General features: G+C 42.9%; 1 protein-coding gene across 1 annotated transcript in view; it reads right to left on the bottom strand.

Annotated features, from left to right (window-relative positions):
• The window catches only part of ncapd2 (non-SMC condensin I complex, subunit D2), a 43,610-nt gene that overhangs the window by 406 nt on the left and 24,901 nt on the right, over nucleotides 1-18,303 (bottom strand). The window contains exons 23-31 of the mRNA XM_079693111.1: nucleotides 17,316-17,427; nucleotides 10,517-10,640; nucleotides 9,653-9,808; nucleotides 5,142-5,319; nucleotides 4,918-5,012; nucleotides 3,509-3,589; nucleotides 1,579-1,762; nucleotides 1,199-1,364; nucleotides 731-871 (exon numbers count right to left, since the gene is read on the bottom strand). Coding sequence (XP_079549237.1) covers nucleotides 731-871; nucleotides 1,199-1,364; nucleotides 1,579-1,762; nucleotides 3,509-3,589; nucleotides 4,918-5,012; nucleotides 5,142-5,319; nucleotides 9,653-9,808; nucleotides 10,517-10,640; nucleotides 17,316-17,427 — 1,237 coding nt within the window. The remainder of the gene's footprint in view (nucleotides 1-730; nucleotides 872-1,198; nucleotides 1,365-1,578; nucleotides 1,763-3,508; nucleotides 3,590-4,917; nucleotides 5,013-5,141; nucleotides 5,320-9,652; nucleotides 9,809-10,516; nucleotides 10,641-17,315; nucleotides 17,428-18,303) is intronic.

Raw genomic sequence — 18,303 nt, 5'->3', positions numbered from 1 at the left:
TCTTGAAAAATGTTCAAACAATATGTCTTCGTGGATACATCACATTGCACAAAGTTGGTGGTTTGCACTCCTTTTGGTGGGATAGGTATCAAAGGAACTTGACTCATGCAACGCTAGTAGCTCAGCTGGTTAACCCTTAGATCCCCTCAGAGTGCCTGGACCCCACTCTCTTCCATAAGTGGGTCGAAAAGGACCCGTATTAGAATAATGTGTTTTTATGCCATTCTGGTTAAGAAAAATCACTTGTATAATATTTTGTATTATATTTTGGTTCACACTAGAAATATTCTATATTTAATTTTACTTATGCATCTAAGGGTTAAAATGTATCCACATATTATTTTTGACACATTCTTGACTTGCAGTTTGGAGAAGCATTTCATCCTTTTCAGTTGTTTTTTATTAAATCCATCGGAAATATCTCCAGATCTGGGAGTAGTGCTGCTGTGATGCTCAGCTCACTCTTAAAAGTCTTTAATCCTCTTGAGTCAGTCAGGTGCTCCACAAACTCTGAACTCGGTCGTATTGATCCAAAGTAAGACATGAACCGAAATACTAAAGTCACTCTAATATTGTACAACTCAATGGATCATAAAGGATGTTTTGACATTTCGTAGGCCAAACCCAGAGACATGTTGCCATAATACATCAAATGGGTGTTTTCTGCCTTAAATAAATGTAATGCTTGCATTCCATACAAAATGTGTTGCTAAAGAGGAAGACCACTCACCCTCATCATCATCATCCTCCTCCTCCTCCTCCTCCTCTTCATCACTGCTGAAGATGATCGCAGGTTTCTTGGACTTGCGAGATTTCCGAGGCGTCACAAAGCTGTCGTCGGATCGGCTGGAAACCGAGGGCTTCGCTTGACCTAAAACAAAACGGGAAGCAAAATCAAATTGTCACATAAAGATCTGTATGCGTGCACAACATGAAGGGGAAATGGACTGCGTTCATATAAAGCTTTTCCAGTCTTAACGACCCCTCAAAGTGCTTTTATGTTTACAAATCAGCATTCACACACAGGCTGTATCACAAAGAGCCAAATGCATTCACACACCGACACACCATCAGAAGCATTTTGGTGTTCATTTTGTTAATTGAAATGTCGAGGCAAAGGTTGGGGATCCATCCACCGCCCTTCTGATTGGTGGACGACCACAGCAGCCCCTGAGAGTGAAACCCCATGAGCACTGACCTCTCTTTGACCTCTGCCGGCCCCTGGCTGCAGCTGTTCGAATGACCGTCTTCTCAGAGGGTCCTCCTTCCTTCTGGTTAGCCTCGTCCATCTCGGGACTCTCCACGTTCTCCAGCCCCCGCGTGTGAACTGCAGTCAGGCGCTTCTCAAACTCGTCCACCTGGGCCTGGAGGAAACAAAACGTATCAGTGAATAAGGACATGACATCAAACTGAGCTGGAAAGGGAGAGAAGTTGCAAGAGAAGACGTTCAAAAATATATCCAAGGCTCTGAATATATTTTGCACATCTCTTTTGCAACTTCTTTCCCTTGAACGTGGCTCACAAAATGCTGTTCACATGGTGTGCATTCATTGAACCCATACTGTGTGTCTGACGCACCTTGAACAGGGCTTTGGCTCCGCGGCGCAGCTTGGAGGTGATGGAGAGCAGCGGCTGGTAGACGCCGGGCTCCGTCAGCTTGTCGCTGTAACACTCCCAGCACTCCTGCAGCCTCTTGAAGCCGCGCTCACACAAGGAGAGCAGAGACAGAGACACGGCCAGGTCGCACCACTGCCGCTCCGTCCTGAGGGGGGAGGGGGGGGGTAGCACAAGAGAGAGACGTGGACATTTAAAGAGGGCACCTATTATGCAAAATCCACTTCTTAATGTATCTTCTACATCAACATGTGTCCCCTCTTCTTCATGTCTCTTCTACATCAACATGTGTCCCCTCTTCTTCATGTCTCTTCTACATCAACATGTGTCCCCTCTTCTTCATGTCTCTTCTACATCAACATGTGTCCCCTCTGTGGAAAGAGACTCTGAAAGTTTCAGGAACAAAGATTCTCTCTTGTTGTCCTGATCCATTTCTATAAAAACCTGTCCGAAAATGAGCTGATCAGATTTTGGCCACTTTATGATGTCATAACAATTTTTTGGGCTTGAGTAACCATTAGCCATTAACCCCCCGCCTTATCACCTGAATCTCCTCCTAGAGCACCATTGTGTTCTTTTTAACCAAATCTCTCTCAGAGGGGCGTGGGGAGGGGCTCCTTATTTTCATCTAAAGTAACAGACAGAGAATCAGCACTTTTGAAACAGGGCTGAAACAAAGGGGATTATGGGTAATGCTGCAATGATCTGTTTGGTGTTTCAGCCAATCAGAGAGAGGCTCTGTATATATCTGAGACCTGTAATATATTGATGAAAAACAGCATAACAGGGGACCTTTAACCTGATTACTAACTGTATGTGAAATGCATCCAAATTCCAGATCCTCAACATAAAAACCGCATTACTCATAAATATGGCCTCGGCTCTGGCATTTGTTCCAAATCTCATTTCCCAGGACCCTCGTATCTAAATTCACTTTGCCATTGTGTAATGTAAAATGTCCTTAGAGCGAAGAATGGATGGAGCGTGAGTCAGAGGCAGACTGAAGCCCGGCCAATTGCTCCATCTACGTTCCTCAAATACACGGGAAGAAGGTTTCCATGACAAAGTGAGAGAAGAGGATGTCAAGGTGCACGAGAGGTACGTCTATTTGTAGATCATATCTGAACAAGTGCTTTCTAATACAAAATAAAAATAATAAATCTTTTAAAATAGAGTTAGATACTAGGACAGGGGATATGCAGGAATCCTGAAGTCACATGTAAGACCTTTTAAGACCCTTTCCATACATTTTAAGAACTCATCACCACTTGGAGTTCTAACCGGTTACCTTGGCGACACACTTTACCTCACATTGACTATATACAGTATTGATTGTCCTTCCTCCTTATCTTCCAACCATTTGGACGCAGACTAAACTTGTAAAACTTGAATAATGTACTTCATTTGAATGTAATAATTATGTTGTTTGTGGAAGCGCCAGTGAATGAGCCCCATTAACTGAGTTTCACACATCACTTTAAATGGAAGATCCCCATAGGCCCCGCCCACTCGATTGGACGATACTGATTCCGGCGATCGGAGCATCCCTATGTTTAATGATGTTACATTCAGTGTGCTAAAAGCAGTCACAGTTTTCTATCCTACAAAATGAATTGGCTAACTAGGAAACTTTAACGAATGTGTTCATACTACTGCTTATCAAAACAGGAATATGAAGTTTATTTGGAGGGGTTTTCTCTATGGGTCAGAAGGTCCAAGCCCACTTTGACGGGAAAGAAGACGTGGGGGCAGACCGTCATTTCTGAATCACGCTTTAATGGTCGAGTCTTCCCAACGCGCTGAAGACACCCACTAATTACCGTCACCTCCCTTCCTGCATCGTGCTCAAATGAAATGCTGCAGGCAGAGATGGGAGGAGGAGAGGTTTACTCACTTGGCCGTCCTGAAGCGCTGACACAGTTTCTCTACCAGAGACTCGGTCTGCCTCTCCTTGGTGATGTAGGAGAAGAGCTGTCTGAAGAGAGGAAACAATACAGCGTTAAACAAACATCTCAAAATAGAAGAGTTGTCAAGTTTCCCCGAAAAACATTTTAGACACGTCACGATTCCCCCTCGTCTGCTGAGTGTGGACAACTCCTCAGTGGACGAAGGAGAAAATAAGCACATTACGAGCAATGATCTGATGGTTCTCCTTAATATATTATTAATACTCGTGCACATTTTTACTTCTTATGTTTATTTTGAGTATATATTATTTTTGATTCCATTTTATTGTACATTTTGACGACAATATAAATATTTGTAGTCCATTTTGTTATTGGCACATTTTTACTTTAACCTCCTATATCTATATCTATATATATCTATATACATAACTTTCCTGAATATATATTTCATCGTATTGGATTTCTCTCTTCTTCGTATGTTTATTTAAAAAAAAAAATGTATTTCAATTTTATTTACTTAATTACATTTCTCCTCTAAATTGTTAGTTTATTTCCAAATGTTAATACAAATTTAATTTATACATTTTTTGGGAAAAGTAATCAATTGTTATGTTTATATCCATTTTTGCGCCACTTTAAAAATTTAGCATATTTGTATTTATATTCATGATAATATGAATATCTGTTCGGGCTGCGAGATATATCGTGTCGTGACGATAATAAATTTTTTTTAGGGCGTTCGATATTAAGTAGGCAAATGAACTCAAACACGTTATGTTACAATTATTGTTGCTGCTTGCTACAAAAGGAAAACTGGCGTGGCTCTCATGTCAGGACTACTTGAGTGAGTGACATGCCGGCTCTGCATGCACAGCAAACCACCAATCACAATCCTTCTTGATCAGATCACAGCAGGATAACCGAGCTAGCTCAGCTTGTTGCTCTGATAACTTAAGATCCAGACGTCCGTGACTAAAATCCTTCATCCGGTTCAATATCGTTAACACAACAATTGTATAGCATTCAAGTTCAAGAAAGGATGTTTTGCGGATAAAAAAACACAAAAAAAACCAGTCTTTTCTTCAATTCCTGTATTTTTCATATCGCAGGGGAAGAAAATATCGCAATGTCAGTTTTTTCCAATATCGTGCAGCCCTAATATCTGTATTCTAATTTACTTTCTTATTATTGCACATTTGTACTTAAACTTCTTATGTTTACAAACAATTGTTTTATTGTATATTCTCATTGCACTTTAACTTTTTATGTATATATAAATGTATATTTTATTCTCAAATTGAGTAACCGTCACAACAAATTTCTCCATTTCAAAAATTCTAGTATTTGAGATAATACTGTGACTGTGATGAGTAGAGCCTGATCGGCTGTAACTCACTTCATGATGGTGTTGAAGTTCTCGGAGCTCATGCCTCTCTCGGGGTCAGACAGGCGGCTGATGATGTCCGGCAGCAGGTTGTAGATGGCGTTGTCCTGAAGGGAAACACAACGAGTTAAAAACCCACCCAATTACTCCATTACATTCTGTGTGTGTGTGTGTGTGTGTGTGTGTGTGTGTGTGTGTGTGTGTGTGTGTGTGTGTGTGTGTGTGTGTGTGTGTACCTTGGAGGCCAGCTCGTTGAAGAAGTTGAGGGCGAGGCTGCAGATGTGAGTTTCGGGGTCAATTAGCAGCACGGCCACTTCGCTGACTTGACCTTTGACCTTGAGCACATCCTTGAGCACCAGCTGGGTGAGGACTGTCACCGCTGTCTGCCGCACGGAGGGAACCTCGTCACTGAGCCTGAGGAGGACATGACACATCTGATGTGAAGCTTTCTTAATCAGCTTCTGTTACTACGAGCGATAGCCTCCTAATTTAACAGTTCTTGTCCAAAATGATAAATACTAACGAGGTGAATTTTCCCCAGAACTTAACTTTGATTCTTAGTAAGGGGTTTAAAACATACAAAGAAATAGTTCAGATGCAATGACTTTGTGGTCACTTTAAGACCCTGACAACACAAGGAGAACATGTGTATCAGTGCCAATCACATCCAATTGTAGATTTAAAATAAATCGTAATTCAAAACTATGAGGTTGCATGAACTAAGTCATTATGATACATCCTCTGTTTCTCTGTTTCTCCCAGAGCAGCACAGGTGGGGCAAACAGGTATGCTGCAAAAGGCCTAACGGTTCTTCTGGAGGAAGATTAAGGCATACATAACACCTGACGTGGAAACGTTACTCGTGGATGGGGCTACAGAGCTACTAGAAAGACAGTCGAACACGGTGCATTCCTCCGTTTGAATGTGGAGCACTTTCGCTAAATGTTTAGACAAATTGCTCGTGTTACCGCCTGTAACGACGAGACGTTTATTAAATGGCACTAAGTATATAAGTGTTCACCCCCATCTTGTCTGTTGTTTCCGGTCGTGTCTGTGTTCCCTCCGAATGATTACCCAATTGTGTTCACCTGGTGCCCTGTGTTGTCTCCTCCCCCCTCACCTGTGTCTAATTGCTCCCCCCTCACCTGTGTCTTGTTAGTCTGTGTGCATTTAGGTGCTGTGTCTTGAGAGGCTGGTCGTGTGTGTGAGATCTTTGTGGCTGCAGGATGTGTTCAAGGAGAACAGCAGGATTGAGGCTGTGAACTTTGTGCACATTATTTGAATAAATGCCCACGTCGGGTTATATTTTTGGACGTTCTGCCTCCTTGCTTGGTCGGGCCGCTCAACGGTCAGTCTCACACCGCCCTTACATGCTAAACTCTTATTGCACTTTTGGTAACGAGCATTGTCCACATCGAGACGGGTAAAGTTGAACCACACCTCGGAGCGCTTTGTTCTCTCCGCCGTGTGTGTTGCATGCAATAATACATATGACATATTTTTTAAATTTCTCCAGTACCGATAAAAAGACAGATAACGTTGGAGCTTAACGGTACCACGGTCTTTAGTAATTCAGCCCCGGGGCTCGGTACCCATCCCTAGTTCTACCTCATCCGTTTTTTTGACAAGTTTACGATGACTAAAGGTCTGGACATTGTAGATTATACTGTACTAGACATTTCAGAAAATCTAGTCCAAAAATATGACCTTGTTGTCCTGGTTACTTTATCTAAAGTAAATGATTCTCCAGAAGTCGTGACTGTTCTCATTATGTCTCAAATAACTCAAATGTAGCCCATCTTTTTTCTCTTACACACTGCATGTTAATCTATTCACAGAGTGTTATATGAAGTGCAATAAAGGATAAATTCACTTTATTTATAATTGTGCTTTTCAAATAGGACCCCTTAAAAAAATTACTTTTTAGCATGCACCCATTCATACACAGGCAGCCATACAAGGGGCTACTTGTTTTTCATACACTTTGGGTTATTTCTCTTGGGCAAGGACACTGGGAAATGTTGACTGCAGGGGATCGGATTCAAACCACAGACCTTCTGATTGGCAGATAACCACTTTACCTCCTGAGCCACAGCCAGCTAACCTGCAGTCTCTTTATTGTCTTCATAAATAAAATAAATCCAATATTGGAAAAGTTGACATTTTGTGGGAATTAAAAAGGTAGGGTAGGTAAGAATGGAGAAACCAGCTCGAGTGCGCTTGAATTTGAAAGTACGCAGGCGAAACAAATCTGCCCCTTCCTTCAGACTTCCTTACAGAGCCCCTCCTCCAACACACACGAACGCACACATGACCAATGAGGGCACGAGATAAGTTTGTGCACAGATGGAAGGCTGACAGGCAGGTAGGCCATCCAGTTATTTTAGCCGGGCCGGCTCAGATGATTGGTCGTGCTTTTTACAGCGCCACGGCTTCCACAGATGACTTTTTTATGGATTTATTGTCAAAGCATTTAATATATTCATTGCTATCGGGATGTTAAGAGCATTCCATGGAATATAACAAGTGTTTCTGAAGTGAATTACCTACCCCACCTTTAAGGTAAAGTCAAGGGATCAGCAAAGTCAGTAATGGCACCATGAATGTCTGCAAGCAACACATTGTAGTAGGTGGACAAACCAAAAACTGTTGCAACCTGTGCAGTTGTAACTTCCCAGTCCTCGATGATTACGCTTTTCTATAAAGAATGGGTTTTTAAGCAGAAAGTTAGGGGCACCTAACGACTGTCAGAGCCACGGCTGAATACAATGGAGTTGGACAGGCTGTAGCGGAGCAATCTGATCGCTCTCTGAGAACAATTTAGATTCACCCTCACCCCAAACCAGAGCACAAAAGAAACTCATTAACCATTTCTCCTTTATGCCAGAGAGCACAACTCCTGGCAGATGATCAGACACTCGTTCATAACACTTTCTAATGCCAATGCGCGAGTTGGTAACGGGTAATTAATTCTTAATGCGCTTATCAGGAGGCTCCAGGGCAGCAGCAGCCTGCAGAAGAGTGGAGGTTTTGGTGTGTGGGAGACAGTTAGGGAACATTCTGACGTGTTTATCAGCTGGAAAACACAAGGAGGGCGGAGCAGCATTATGAAGGAACAGAATGTTTTACACGAACATCATCAACCGTTATAATTAAAACCACACTTCATCAAACACGGAAACTTCAGCTACAGGAGAACATGCAGAAACCATTAAGGGTTTTACAAATGAAAGCGTACCTACTAGAGTAGTGGGGTGAAGACCCTTCGCCTTCACCCCAAATTACTCCCTCCTGCTCAGCCAACCGCTCTGTATAATTACAACACACTAGACATTGATTCGACTCACAATACGCAACACACTAGTAATTAGGCTGTTCCTTGTCTAAAAGTGTCCCCCGTCTGAGGCGGTCACAGGATCCACCCCGGGTCACGCGTGTAGGGGGGGGGCGGGTTTCATCTACTGGCCATTTAGCACTGGTCAGTTTCCATGGCAACCGCTTAGGTCAGTATACAAAAGATGATCTCAAAGTTTGTTCGCTCCATTAAAAATAGTTTGGAGATTAGGATGAAACTTAAACTGAACACTAGTTTTCTGTTTTGACAAAAAAAAAAGGGTACTGTTGCGTACCAATATACAATACAGGTACTGGTATCAGTTGTGTTTAATATTCTCAACAGTCAAGAGATTAAACCTAGACCGACACTTAAGACAAAACTAACCGAAAACCAAATCAAAATAGACGGAACAAAATGTGTGCATTGACCAAATCTCAAAAACATCAGTCAGTTGTTTGCACACAGTTTTAAGAACTGTCCTATTATTTTTCCAGTCAAGCTCCAGTAAGAAACATAGGGTGCTCAATAGGGTGCTATACAATGAAATTATACCTTTATAGCTGTTAAATAATAGTAAATTAATTAAAAGCAGTGCCAATTTAGCTTTTTATGATGGGGGTGAACACAGACTGTGGGTGACTAGGAAACATTTTCAGAATGATTTGAGTGCATCTTGACATCAGAGTTTACGAACATCGATAATCTCAACGTATGTTCTCCCTTTTAAAAAAGTGGTGATGGAAAGAGGAAACGTTTGTTGAACCGAGTACTTTTGTTAATACAGAGAATATAATATATAAATAAGTGCTGTTGGGTGTGAGTTTTAATGCAAGTGGTACCCAACTCCACATGGGTCATCTGCTTGTGGAAACCAGACATCCTACATCTGCTTTAACTGGATAGAAACACACTTCCTTATGCACGCGTTTGTGAAGGGGCTGAAGACAGACAGTGGGTAATAAGGAAATGTGATGAATTTGCAGAATAATTGAAGTGCCCTAACATGGATCATCTCAAAGTTTGTTTCCCCCCCCATTAAAGAAGTAGTGATGGAAAGAGGAAACTTTTCCCATCATGTGGCTCAGTGGAGCATCGTGACAGCAGCAACCCTTCAGTGGCTGAGAGGAAGATATTTTACACAACACCCACTCAACTGCACGTCAACTATTGGCTGTCCAAGCTACACCGCTACTGGACTTAACTGCATATTATAAAATACACTGCTGCATCCCCGCTGTCTCACGGAGAGATGCCGCAGCAGGTCTTTCCTTCCTGCAACCAGCACAGCCCCTAGTTGTGATTAAGTGGAAGATTCTGATAAGTGAGGGGGCGGTGATGAACACGAGCTGCTACCGTGACAAACTCATTCACTCTGCTGATTTGAAGTGAACTTGTCATATCCTTTATTACCTGGCGTAGAGGTTCTGTGTCCAGGGCTCCAGTATGTTGGGGAAGCGGACGATGAGGTCTCCCAGGGCGATGATGGCGTTGGCTCTGACCACCGGGAGGGTGGAGCGCTCCAGCACCGTGAACATCAGACGGATGTTCTCCTCACACACCGAGGGGCTGATTAGAGACAGAAATCACAGCATTACAAGTTATCCTGTTCATTTATACTTTTCTTTTGCATTTGACTATTTGTAGTATTACATTCCAGTGGTGGAAGCTCAGCTTTCTTTGTTGGGGTTTTAGTCTTTCAAAAACATTTTCTATTCGGTCAAAAGTTCTTTTTTTTTTTTTCTCCTGCTTGTCATACACAAAATGGAGACAAGCAGATGTATTAATGGGGCACGCTAACAGCCTATTGGGTACACTTGCTGCCTGTGGGTGTTGATTAATTGACTACGTTTTTTTTAAGAATTTAGGTTTTTATTATTTTCTTTAATAAAAGGGGAGGTGATGAAACTAAAAACCTAAATTTAAGCGTTCCCTGTTGAAAGATTAAACTAGTTACAGCTCCATTTGGAACTGACAAATATCTGTTATCAGTATTTGCTTTCTTTTACTCAATTAGGGAACAGTACAAAAGGACAAGTTGAATTTGTTGCTTACTATTGTACTTGTTTAACCAATTATGTGTCTAACGACGTATTGAATAATAAACTAGTCACTTCAGCGAGGCCATTGCCACTTCCTTAGATATATTCAAGCTAAAACTACTGCAACAGCCCTACAAAAAAGAAAAATCCTACTTTATGGAAAGTATATTGGCTCTGCTTGTGTTTCTGTAGCTTTTGATAATATATTTAGAGCATAGTATTAGGCTGCTTTTACCTGATCATCATGTACTGCGAGAGAGCCAGGCAGGAAGCGGTGGTGAGCTGCGGGTGGGAGTATCGTCCCGGGGAGCTGCAGACCCTCACCAGCAGGGGAAGAAACGCACACAGCAGGTTCTCCTCTAAACACACAGAGAGGAAGAGGAGGGGGAGAAGAGGCTTGAATAAATACATGGGGACATTATTAAGAAGCTATGAGACGACCTGGGCTTGATTCCACATAGTATAAGTGGAAAGAAAGATCTCCATCTGTTTGTTTTTTTATCCTGATACTTGCAGGTTAAAAGGCCATCGCAAGTACTGGTTAAGAAGCTCCTGGACTCGTTGTAGAATAAATGTATTCTATGGAAAGACTGACCTACTGTCTAAGGCAGGGATGGGTAAATGGCGGCCTTGTAGTACTGATCAGTGTGAGAAAAAGTTTTTAGAGAGTACTTGTCCATGGACAAGTGAGTTTGGCAATTTACTTGTCCGAATACATTTTTCACTTGTCCAGAATGGACACAAATTGGGGCCACTGGAATCTTCTTGTTCATCGTATTTTACATTTTCCCACGGTTTTACGACACCGCTAACGTAAGTGAGCGGTGAGATTTTACTGCATCACACATAGGGTTGGGTATCGTTTGGATTTTAACGATTCCGGTTCTGCTTTTCGATTCCAGTCATTTTCGGTTCTCGATTCCGGTTCTTTGAGAGGGTAAAAATAAGTCCCATGAAAAACTGGGATAAAAATATATTTATGAAAACATTAAGTCAAATCTGTATTCCTATTTACAAATCACTTCATACTGTTTAATCTATTACGGTTATTGAATACAATTATATAAAAATAATCTCTGCATTGTTTATTTAGTTTTAAGTGGTGCAGTTTGAGAATGTACAATTGGCCCAGTCTCCTCTGATGTTACACTGCAACCTGCCTGTGAGACAGAGTCCAACCACACATGTTCAACGCATAGGCCTTATAATAATAATAATAATAATAATAATAATAATACATTATATTTATAGCCTATAGGCCTAGCGCTTTTCTACAACTCAAAGACGCTTGCACGCTGGTACGTCTACACTACAGGCATCAAAAAATGCTTTCAACGCTTCGCCCATTCACTTGAATGGGGTGACGTAGAAGATTTTGAATCTTCGCCGAACTGCATTGTGGGGAGCATGGCATGGCTTTGCAAGCATCACGAGCATCTATCGGCATCAAAAGTTGCGTGTGAACAATGTTCAACTTTTGAGGCTCGATGCTTGGCATCAGCCAATCAAATCCCGTTTATGCAAATCCCACCAGTGCAAGCTCAGCCAATCAAACCGCGTGCAAGCTGGGAGAGCCAAACCGCAGTTCATTTCCTCATATTCCAAACGAGATATTACGGTAGCAAATCACCCGGTTCTTTACGACCGGAACTATTTACCGGGATACAAACCGGAGGAACCAGGCATGGAGGGAGGTGGCAGAGACAGTGGGTGAAACTGATAGTTTTTTCGCCTGTTTGGAGAGTTTATATCCAGTTTACTTCGTTTTAACATTGCTATTGCTTTGTATGTCGGGGGCGGGAGATTCATGTGATTGGTTGCTCGCAAAAAATCGCCAAGCTTCAGACACGCCCAGCTTCAAGATTTTTTCATGCCTGTAGTGTAGACGGGCATGTCCTGCAATACACATGCTGCAGCTGCCCAGCTGCTCACTGTTTGTAAAAGTAAATAAATAGTATTTTCATTTCAATAATGTACTTTCTATACCCTGCTTCATAAACAATACTGACATCCCTTTGCTCCTCCGAGTCTGGGGGTCCGGGGATGTGAGGAAAGCGCTAGGACACAGGGAGGCTGCTTCACTTCATAAATGAAATGGCGGTCAATATTAACAACACAGGAGCTAAAACGCTTAATAACCTTCATTACGCGTTAAAGAAAGAACATAAGAAAGTTTGACAAAGATGAGGCTGTTAAACGGGCAGCAGATCCGCTGTGTGTAGAAAGAGAGAGAGAGAGAGACGCTGAGCCGCACCGTGCAGCGATCAGCTGATACGGAGCATAGACTAGAGAGAGCTGCGGTCCGCGGGGCTCGGCCTCCTTTCCTCACAACTCTTATCAATCCCGGGGCCGGCCAATTGTTATTTCTTGTTCCTACTCGGAACCGAGTTTTGCTTCCCAACTCTGCCACTGTGCTACACTTCCCGCCCCGCCCCCGTCTAACTGTACAGACAGCGGCGAGATGCATTTCCTTAGGAATCGACAAGCAGAACCGAAACTAACATTTCTAAACGAACAATGGTGGACACGTACAATTTGCGAATGAGTTCTGCCTTTTGTAAACTGAATTTATCAATAATTTTTCAATAAATCAGGGCGAAAAACGTCACTTGTCCGCCGGACAAGTCAATTGAAAGATCTACTTGTCCGATATTGTAAATAACACGTCCCGGACGGTGGGACGTGTACTTTTTCGCACACTGCTGATACCGTCCATTAGACTCCTAGTTACGTCGCGAGCTGTGTACATGATTTCGGCAGCCAAATACTGCAAAATAATCTGTGAGGCGTTTGTGTTCGTGAGTAAGAAATACCGGCTGTTGTTATGTACTCGCATTAGCATTATTAGTAGGGGTGCACCGAATGGGAAATTCATGGCCGAAACCGAAACCGTTATTATTAGGGATGTAACGATACCAAAAACTCACGTTACGATAATATCGCGATAAAAAGTCCACGGTACGATATTTATCGTGATATTGAAAAAAAAGGGAAAAAAATGTGAATTAATTTTTTATAACCTTGAATTATTTTTTCTTTATTAAATAATAAATCTGATTTGTTGAGCATTTTTACGGAGCCCTGGAGGGTTCATAGAGAGAAAAATAAATAAAACGTGGCCACGTTTTACTAAAGCGTGCGCACGAGTTACTAAAGCGTGCGCACGAGTTACTAAAGCGTGCGCACGATTTAATAACTAAAGCGTGCGCACGATTTAATAAAGCGTGCGCACGAGTTAATAAAGCTTGGCCTTGTTTTATTTATATTGAGGGATTCCTGTCCGTGACTCACAGTATCTGCTGCCCACAGCTGTTTTATAGAAGGAAAACCTCCTTCACTTTATGAAATCTCTGCGGCACCAGTGGCCTGTGCTACGAAGCAGGATTCGCTATTTACACTATTCATTCATGAAGTATGACACTGCGCTGTCAGCACGCGTCTCCATGTTTGTGAATGGTCAAATGTTGCTAACCCCGTCCCTTTCACGTGAACGCGCTCTCAGCCGGTCAGAGAAACCCTGGTTGATTTACTGAGTTGATAACCAGCTTCGCAGGACCGCTTATCGACATTGCGTTTGTTAGGGCTAGTTAAGCCGGGTAAATCGAACATATCCAGGGTCTGTTGAACTGGCTCCGTAGTACAGGGCTCTGGAGGCAGTAACGTGTAACTCAGCAGAATCTGAGAAGAGCAGCACCAGCTGCAAAGAGCTGTGCCTTTTACTGTTTACTTCACTGTGTTTCCCTTCATTAGAACCGCTTAATAGAGATCGAGGCTGCTACGTTTAACCACACACACCTCTACACACATCGAACTACCAGAGTATTCCGCCTCGTTTTATGAAGGAGATGTCCTGTCACCGGGGCGCATGGTGTGTGTGTGTGTGTGTGTGTGTGTGTGTGTGTGTGTGTGTGTGTGTGTGTGTGTGTGTGTGTGTGTGTGCACGCTCAGCTCCGCTCTGTGTGCGTGCTCGGTGTGTTTGTGTGTGTCCGACACCACCGGCATTTGTTTTCAAATGACCACGAACAGTAATTTACACAAATCTGGTTCTCCATAGTTATATGTGTATTCCCAAGTGAAAGAAATTCGTTTAATCTTAATCTTGATGTGATAGTCCTGCCGGAGTACACCGGAACGAACGATACTATCATAAACAAATGCCGCCCCCCACCCAAACGCCCCTCACACACATGTGCGCGCACACACACAAAACGAGGCCACGCTTTATTAAATCGTGCGCACGCTTTAGTTATTAAATCGTGCGCACGCTTTAGTAACTCGTGCGCACGCTTTAGTAACTCGTGCGCACGCTTTAGTAACTCGTGCGCACGCTTTAGTAACTCGTGGCCCAGTAAAACCTCGTTTTGTGTGTGTGTGTTTGTGTGAGGGGCGTTTGGGTGGGGGGCGGCATTTGTTTATGATAGTATCGTTCGTTCCGGTGTACTCCGGCAGGACTATCACATCGAGATTAAGATTAAACGAATTTCTTTCACTTGGGAATACACATATAACTATGGAGAACCAGATTTGTGTAAATTACTGTTCGTGGTCATTTGAAAACAAATGCCGGTGGTGTCGGACACACACAAACACACCGAGCACGCACGCGGAGCTGAGCACACACACACACACACACACACACACACACACACACACACACACACACACACACACACACACACACACACACACACACACACACACACACACACACACACACACACACACACACACACACACACACACACACACACACACACACACACACACACACACACACACACACACACACACACACACACACACACACACACACACACACACACACACACACACACACACACACACACACACACACACACACACACACACACACACACACACACACACACACACACACACACACACACACACACACACACACACACACACACACACACACACACACACACACACACACACACACACACACACACCATGCGCCCCGGTGACAGGACATCTCCTTCATAAAACGAGGCGGAATACTCTGGTAGTTCGATGTGTGTAGAGGTGTGTGTGGTTAAACGTAGCAGCCTCGATCTCTATTAAGCGGTTCTAATGAAGGGAAACACAGTGAAGTAAACAGTAAAAGGCACAGCTCTTTGCAGCTGGTGCTGCTCTTCTCAGATTCTGCTGAGTTACACGTTACTGCCTCCAGAGCCCTGTACTACGGAGCCAGTTCAACAGACCCTGGATATGTTCGATTTACCCGGCTTAACTAGCCCTAACAAACGCAATGTCGATAAGCGGTCCTGCGAAGCTGGTTATCAACTCAGTAAATCAACCAGGGTTTCTCTGACCGGCTGAGAGCGCGTTCACGTGAAAGGGACGGGGTTAGCAACATTTGACCATTCACAAACATGGAGACGCGTGCTGACAGCGCAGTGTCATACTTCATGAATGAATAGTGTAAATAGCGAATCCTGCTTCGTAGCACAGGCCACTGGTGCCGCAGAGATTTCATAAAGTGAAGGAGGTTTTCCTTCTATAAAACAGCTGTGGGCAGCAGATACTGTGAGTCACGGACAGGAATCCCTCAATATAAATAAAACAAGGCCAAGCTTTATTAACTCGTGCGCACGCTTTATTAAATCGTGCGCACGCTTTAGTTATTAAATCGTGCGCACGCTTTAGTAACTCGTGCGCACGCTTTAGTAACTCGTGCGCACGCTTTAGTAACTCGTGCGCACGCTTTAGTAAAACGTGGCCACGTTTTATTTATTTTTCTCTCTATGAACCCTCCAGGGCTCCGTACATTTTAGTAGGATAGTAGTATTTTAAAGTGTCAACAATATAATAATCAGACCCTGCAATAGAATAAATCAAGTTTCACTTTAGTTTTTCAAGTAACTCAACTCTAACTCACTCACTCAGCATCATCAAGGTTATCTTTTCGGAATATGAGCATGTCCACATTTCCAGGTAGAAGCTGGGATGTTTGGGCGTTTACAATATCCCCTGCTGTGGAAAAAACTCTCTTGCTTGGTACTGATGTTGCTGGGACAGAGAGACATGCTTTGGCCATGGGTGACAGCAGTGGGTCAAACTGTGCATTGTCTCTCCACCACTTCAAAAACAATACAGTTGTTGCCAAGAAGGTGAGGCTTATTGACAGGGCGAGATATAAATATACTGTTGGTACTTGTCAATGTCTCTAGGTATGTACATGTAGCCCTGTAAATATGGTGTCCTTCCTTCGTTTTATGTTCATGTTGTAACCTACTTGCTGCCATGTTGGACAGGTCTCCCTTGAAAAAGAGATTGATGATCTCAATGGGACCATCTGGTTAAATAAAGGTTTCAAAAATTATTTAAAAAAAAAATAACATTAAAAAAATTGTGGTAGATTTTGTCAGTCTCACGACGGTATTGAGACATATTTACTGCGATATATCGTTACATCCCTAGTTATTATAGTGTTATGCATCTGTCGTTTGAAAAAATTAAGAACAGGGTGTATATGCAGGAATCCTGAAGTCAAATGTAAAACCTTAAGACCTTTTTTAAGACCCTTTCCATACATTTTAAGACCTCATCGCCAATACGAGTTTTAACCGATTACCTTGGCGACACACTTTACCTCACATATACAGACTATATACAGTATTGATTGTCCTTCCTCCTTATCTTCCAACCATTTGGACGCAGACTTGCATTTCCCCATAACGATGTTTAGCAACCGGCGTAAACGGGCCTTCAAGCAGTGAGCGTGCGATGTCCTGTTCAGATGACGTCAAACCCAACGGGATGCCATAAATAAACTACACAGAATCACACTACACACCTACGCAATGATTACATTCAGGCAGACTGTAGAATACAACCTCTTTGGACCATTTATATACTTATTGAAAACAAGCTACAAAATGTCATACCTTGGAAAATGCCGTTTAATAGCCTTGATTTTCGCTAAATTTATTTATCAACTTTTAATACTTTTTAAGACCCCGCGGACTAATGAAATCGATGTGAAGAACCTAACGTGGAGGTTTCAATACCTGCCAGTAATTCAGTCTCGCAGATCTTCCTGATGAGTTCAGCCTCGGTGTCTTCAGCAGAGGCTCCCAGCCCCAGCTCCTCCTCCATGGCGCTTTCATTGGCTGCTTGTTGCTGGAAAAACCGAAAACAGTCAATCACTTAAGTCCCTCCAGGACACCCCGTCCTCACTGTGCAGCTCCTTCAGCGATAGGCTGCTGCACCCCCGCTGTCTCACGGAGATACCGCAGGTCTTTCCTTCCTGCAGCGGTCAGACTATACAACGAGTACAGCCCCTAGCACTTTTGATTGGACTCGTGTTGAAATGTTGAATATAAAAAAAACAGCCACTTCTCCATAATAACTTAATCCTAGAAATCTAGAATAGGAACTTTCTGATTTATAGTACAGATGAGAGTAACACCTACGTCAGTTCCGGGCGAAAATTACGGCCCGCCTACTTTAGGGGGAAACCAAAGCCGTCATTTGAATGGCGGTCAATACAAATGATCACGTTTTTGCCAATCCGCTCAGAAATGCAAAAGAACCGTGGATTTGTGGATCTCCAAAGAGCCCGATTATGATGGCCAGACAGGCAAACAATTACATGAAATGATCGGAAATCGGGCTCGATATATGGTTAAATTAAAATCAGTAGGCGAGGAGGTAATTTTAACCAGCTGTTACTCATGAGCGAGGCGGAAAATAATAGTTTTATCATGCCAAAAAGCTGCGGTGTCGTTTATTGCACCTCAAACATTAAAAAAAAGTCAAGAGTTCAGTGTTTCTGTACTTCCTCTGAGAAACAAGGACAGTAGAAGAGCTCTGTGGCTTCAGGCTCGATCGCCATTCAAATGACAGCGTTGGTTTCCCCCAAAAGTGGGCGGGGCCATAAAGTGACGTAGATGTTACTCTCCTCTATGGACATTGATCGCCTACTGCAGCTATATTTATATATATTGAGCCCGATCGTCGATTTCCAATGGCTTAATGTAGTTGTTTGCCTGTCAG

The sequence above is a fragment of the Notothenia rossii genome (genome assembly GCF_949606895.1).
Source record: "Notothenia rossii genome assembly, chromosome: 7".
Lineage (NCBI taxonomy): Eukaryota > Metazoa > Chordata > Actinopteri > Perciformes > Nototheniidae > Notothenia > Notothenia rossii.
The sequence above is the reverse complement of the archived record's forward strand: the minus strand, read 5'-3'. Positions and strand labels throughout refer to the sequence as shown.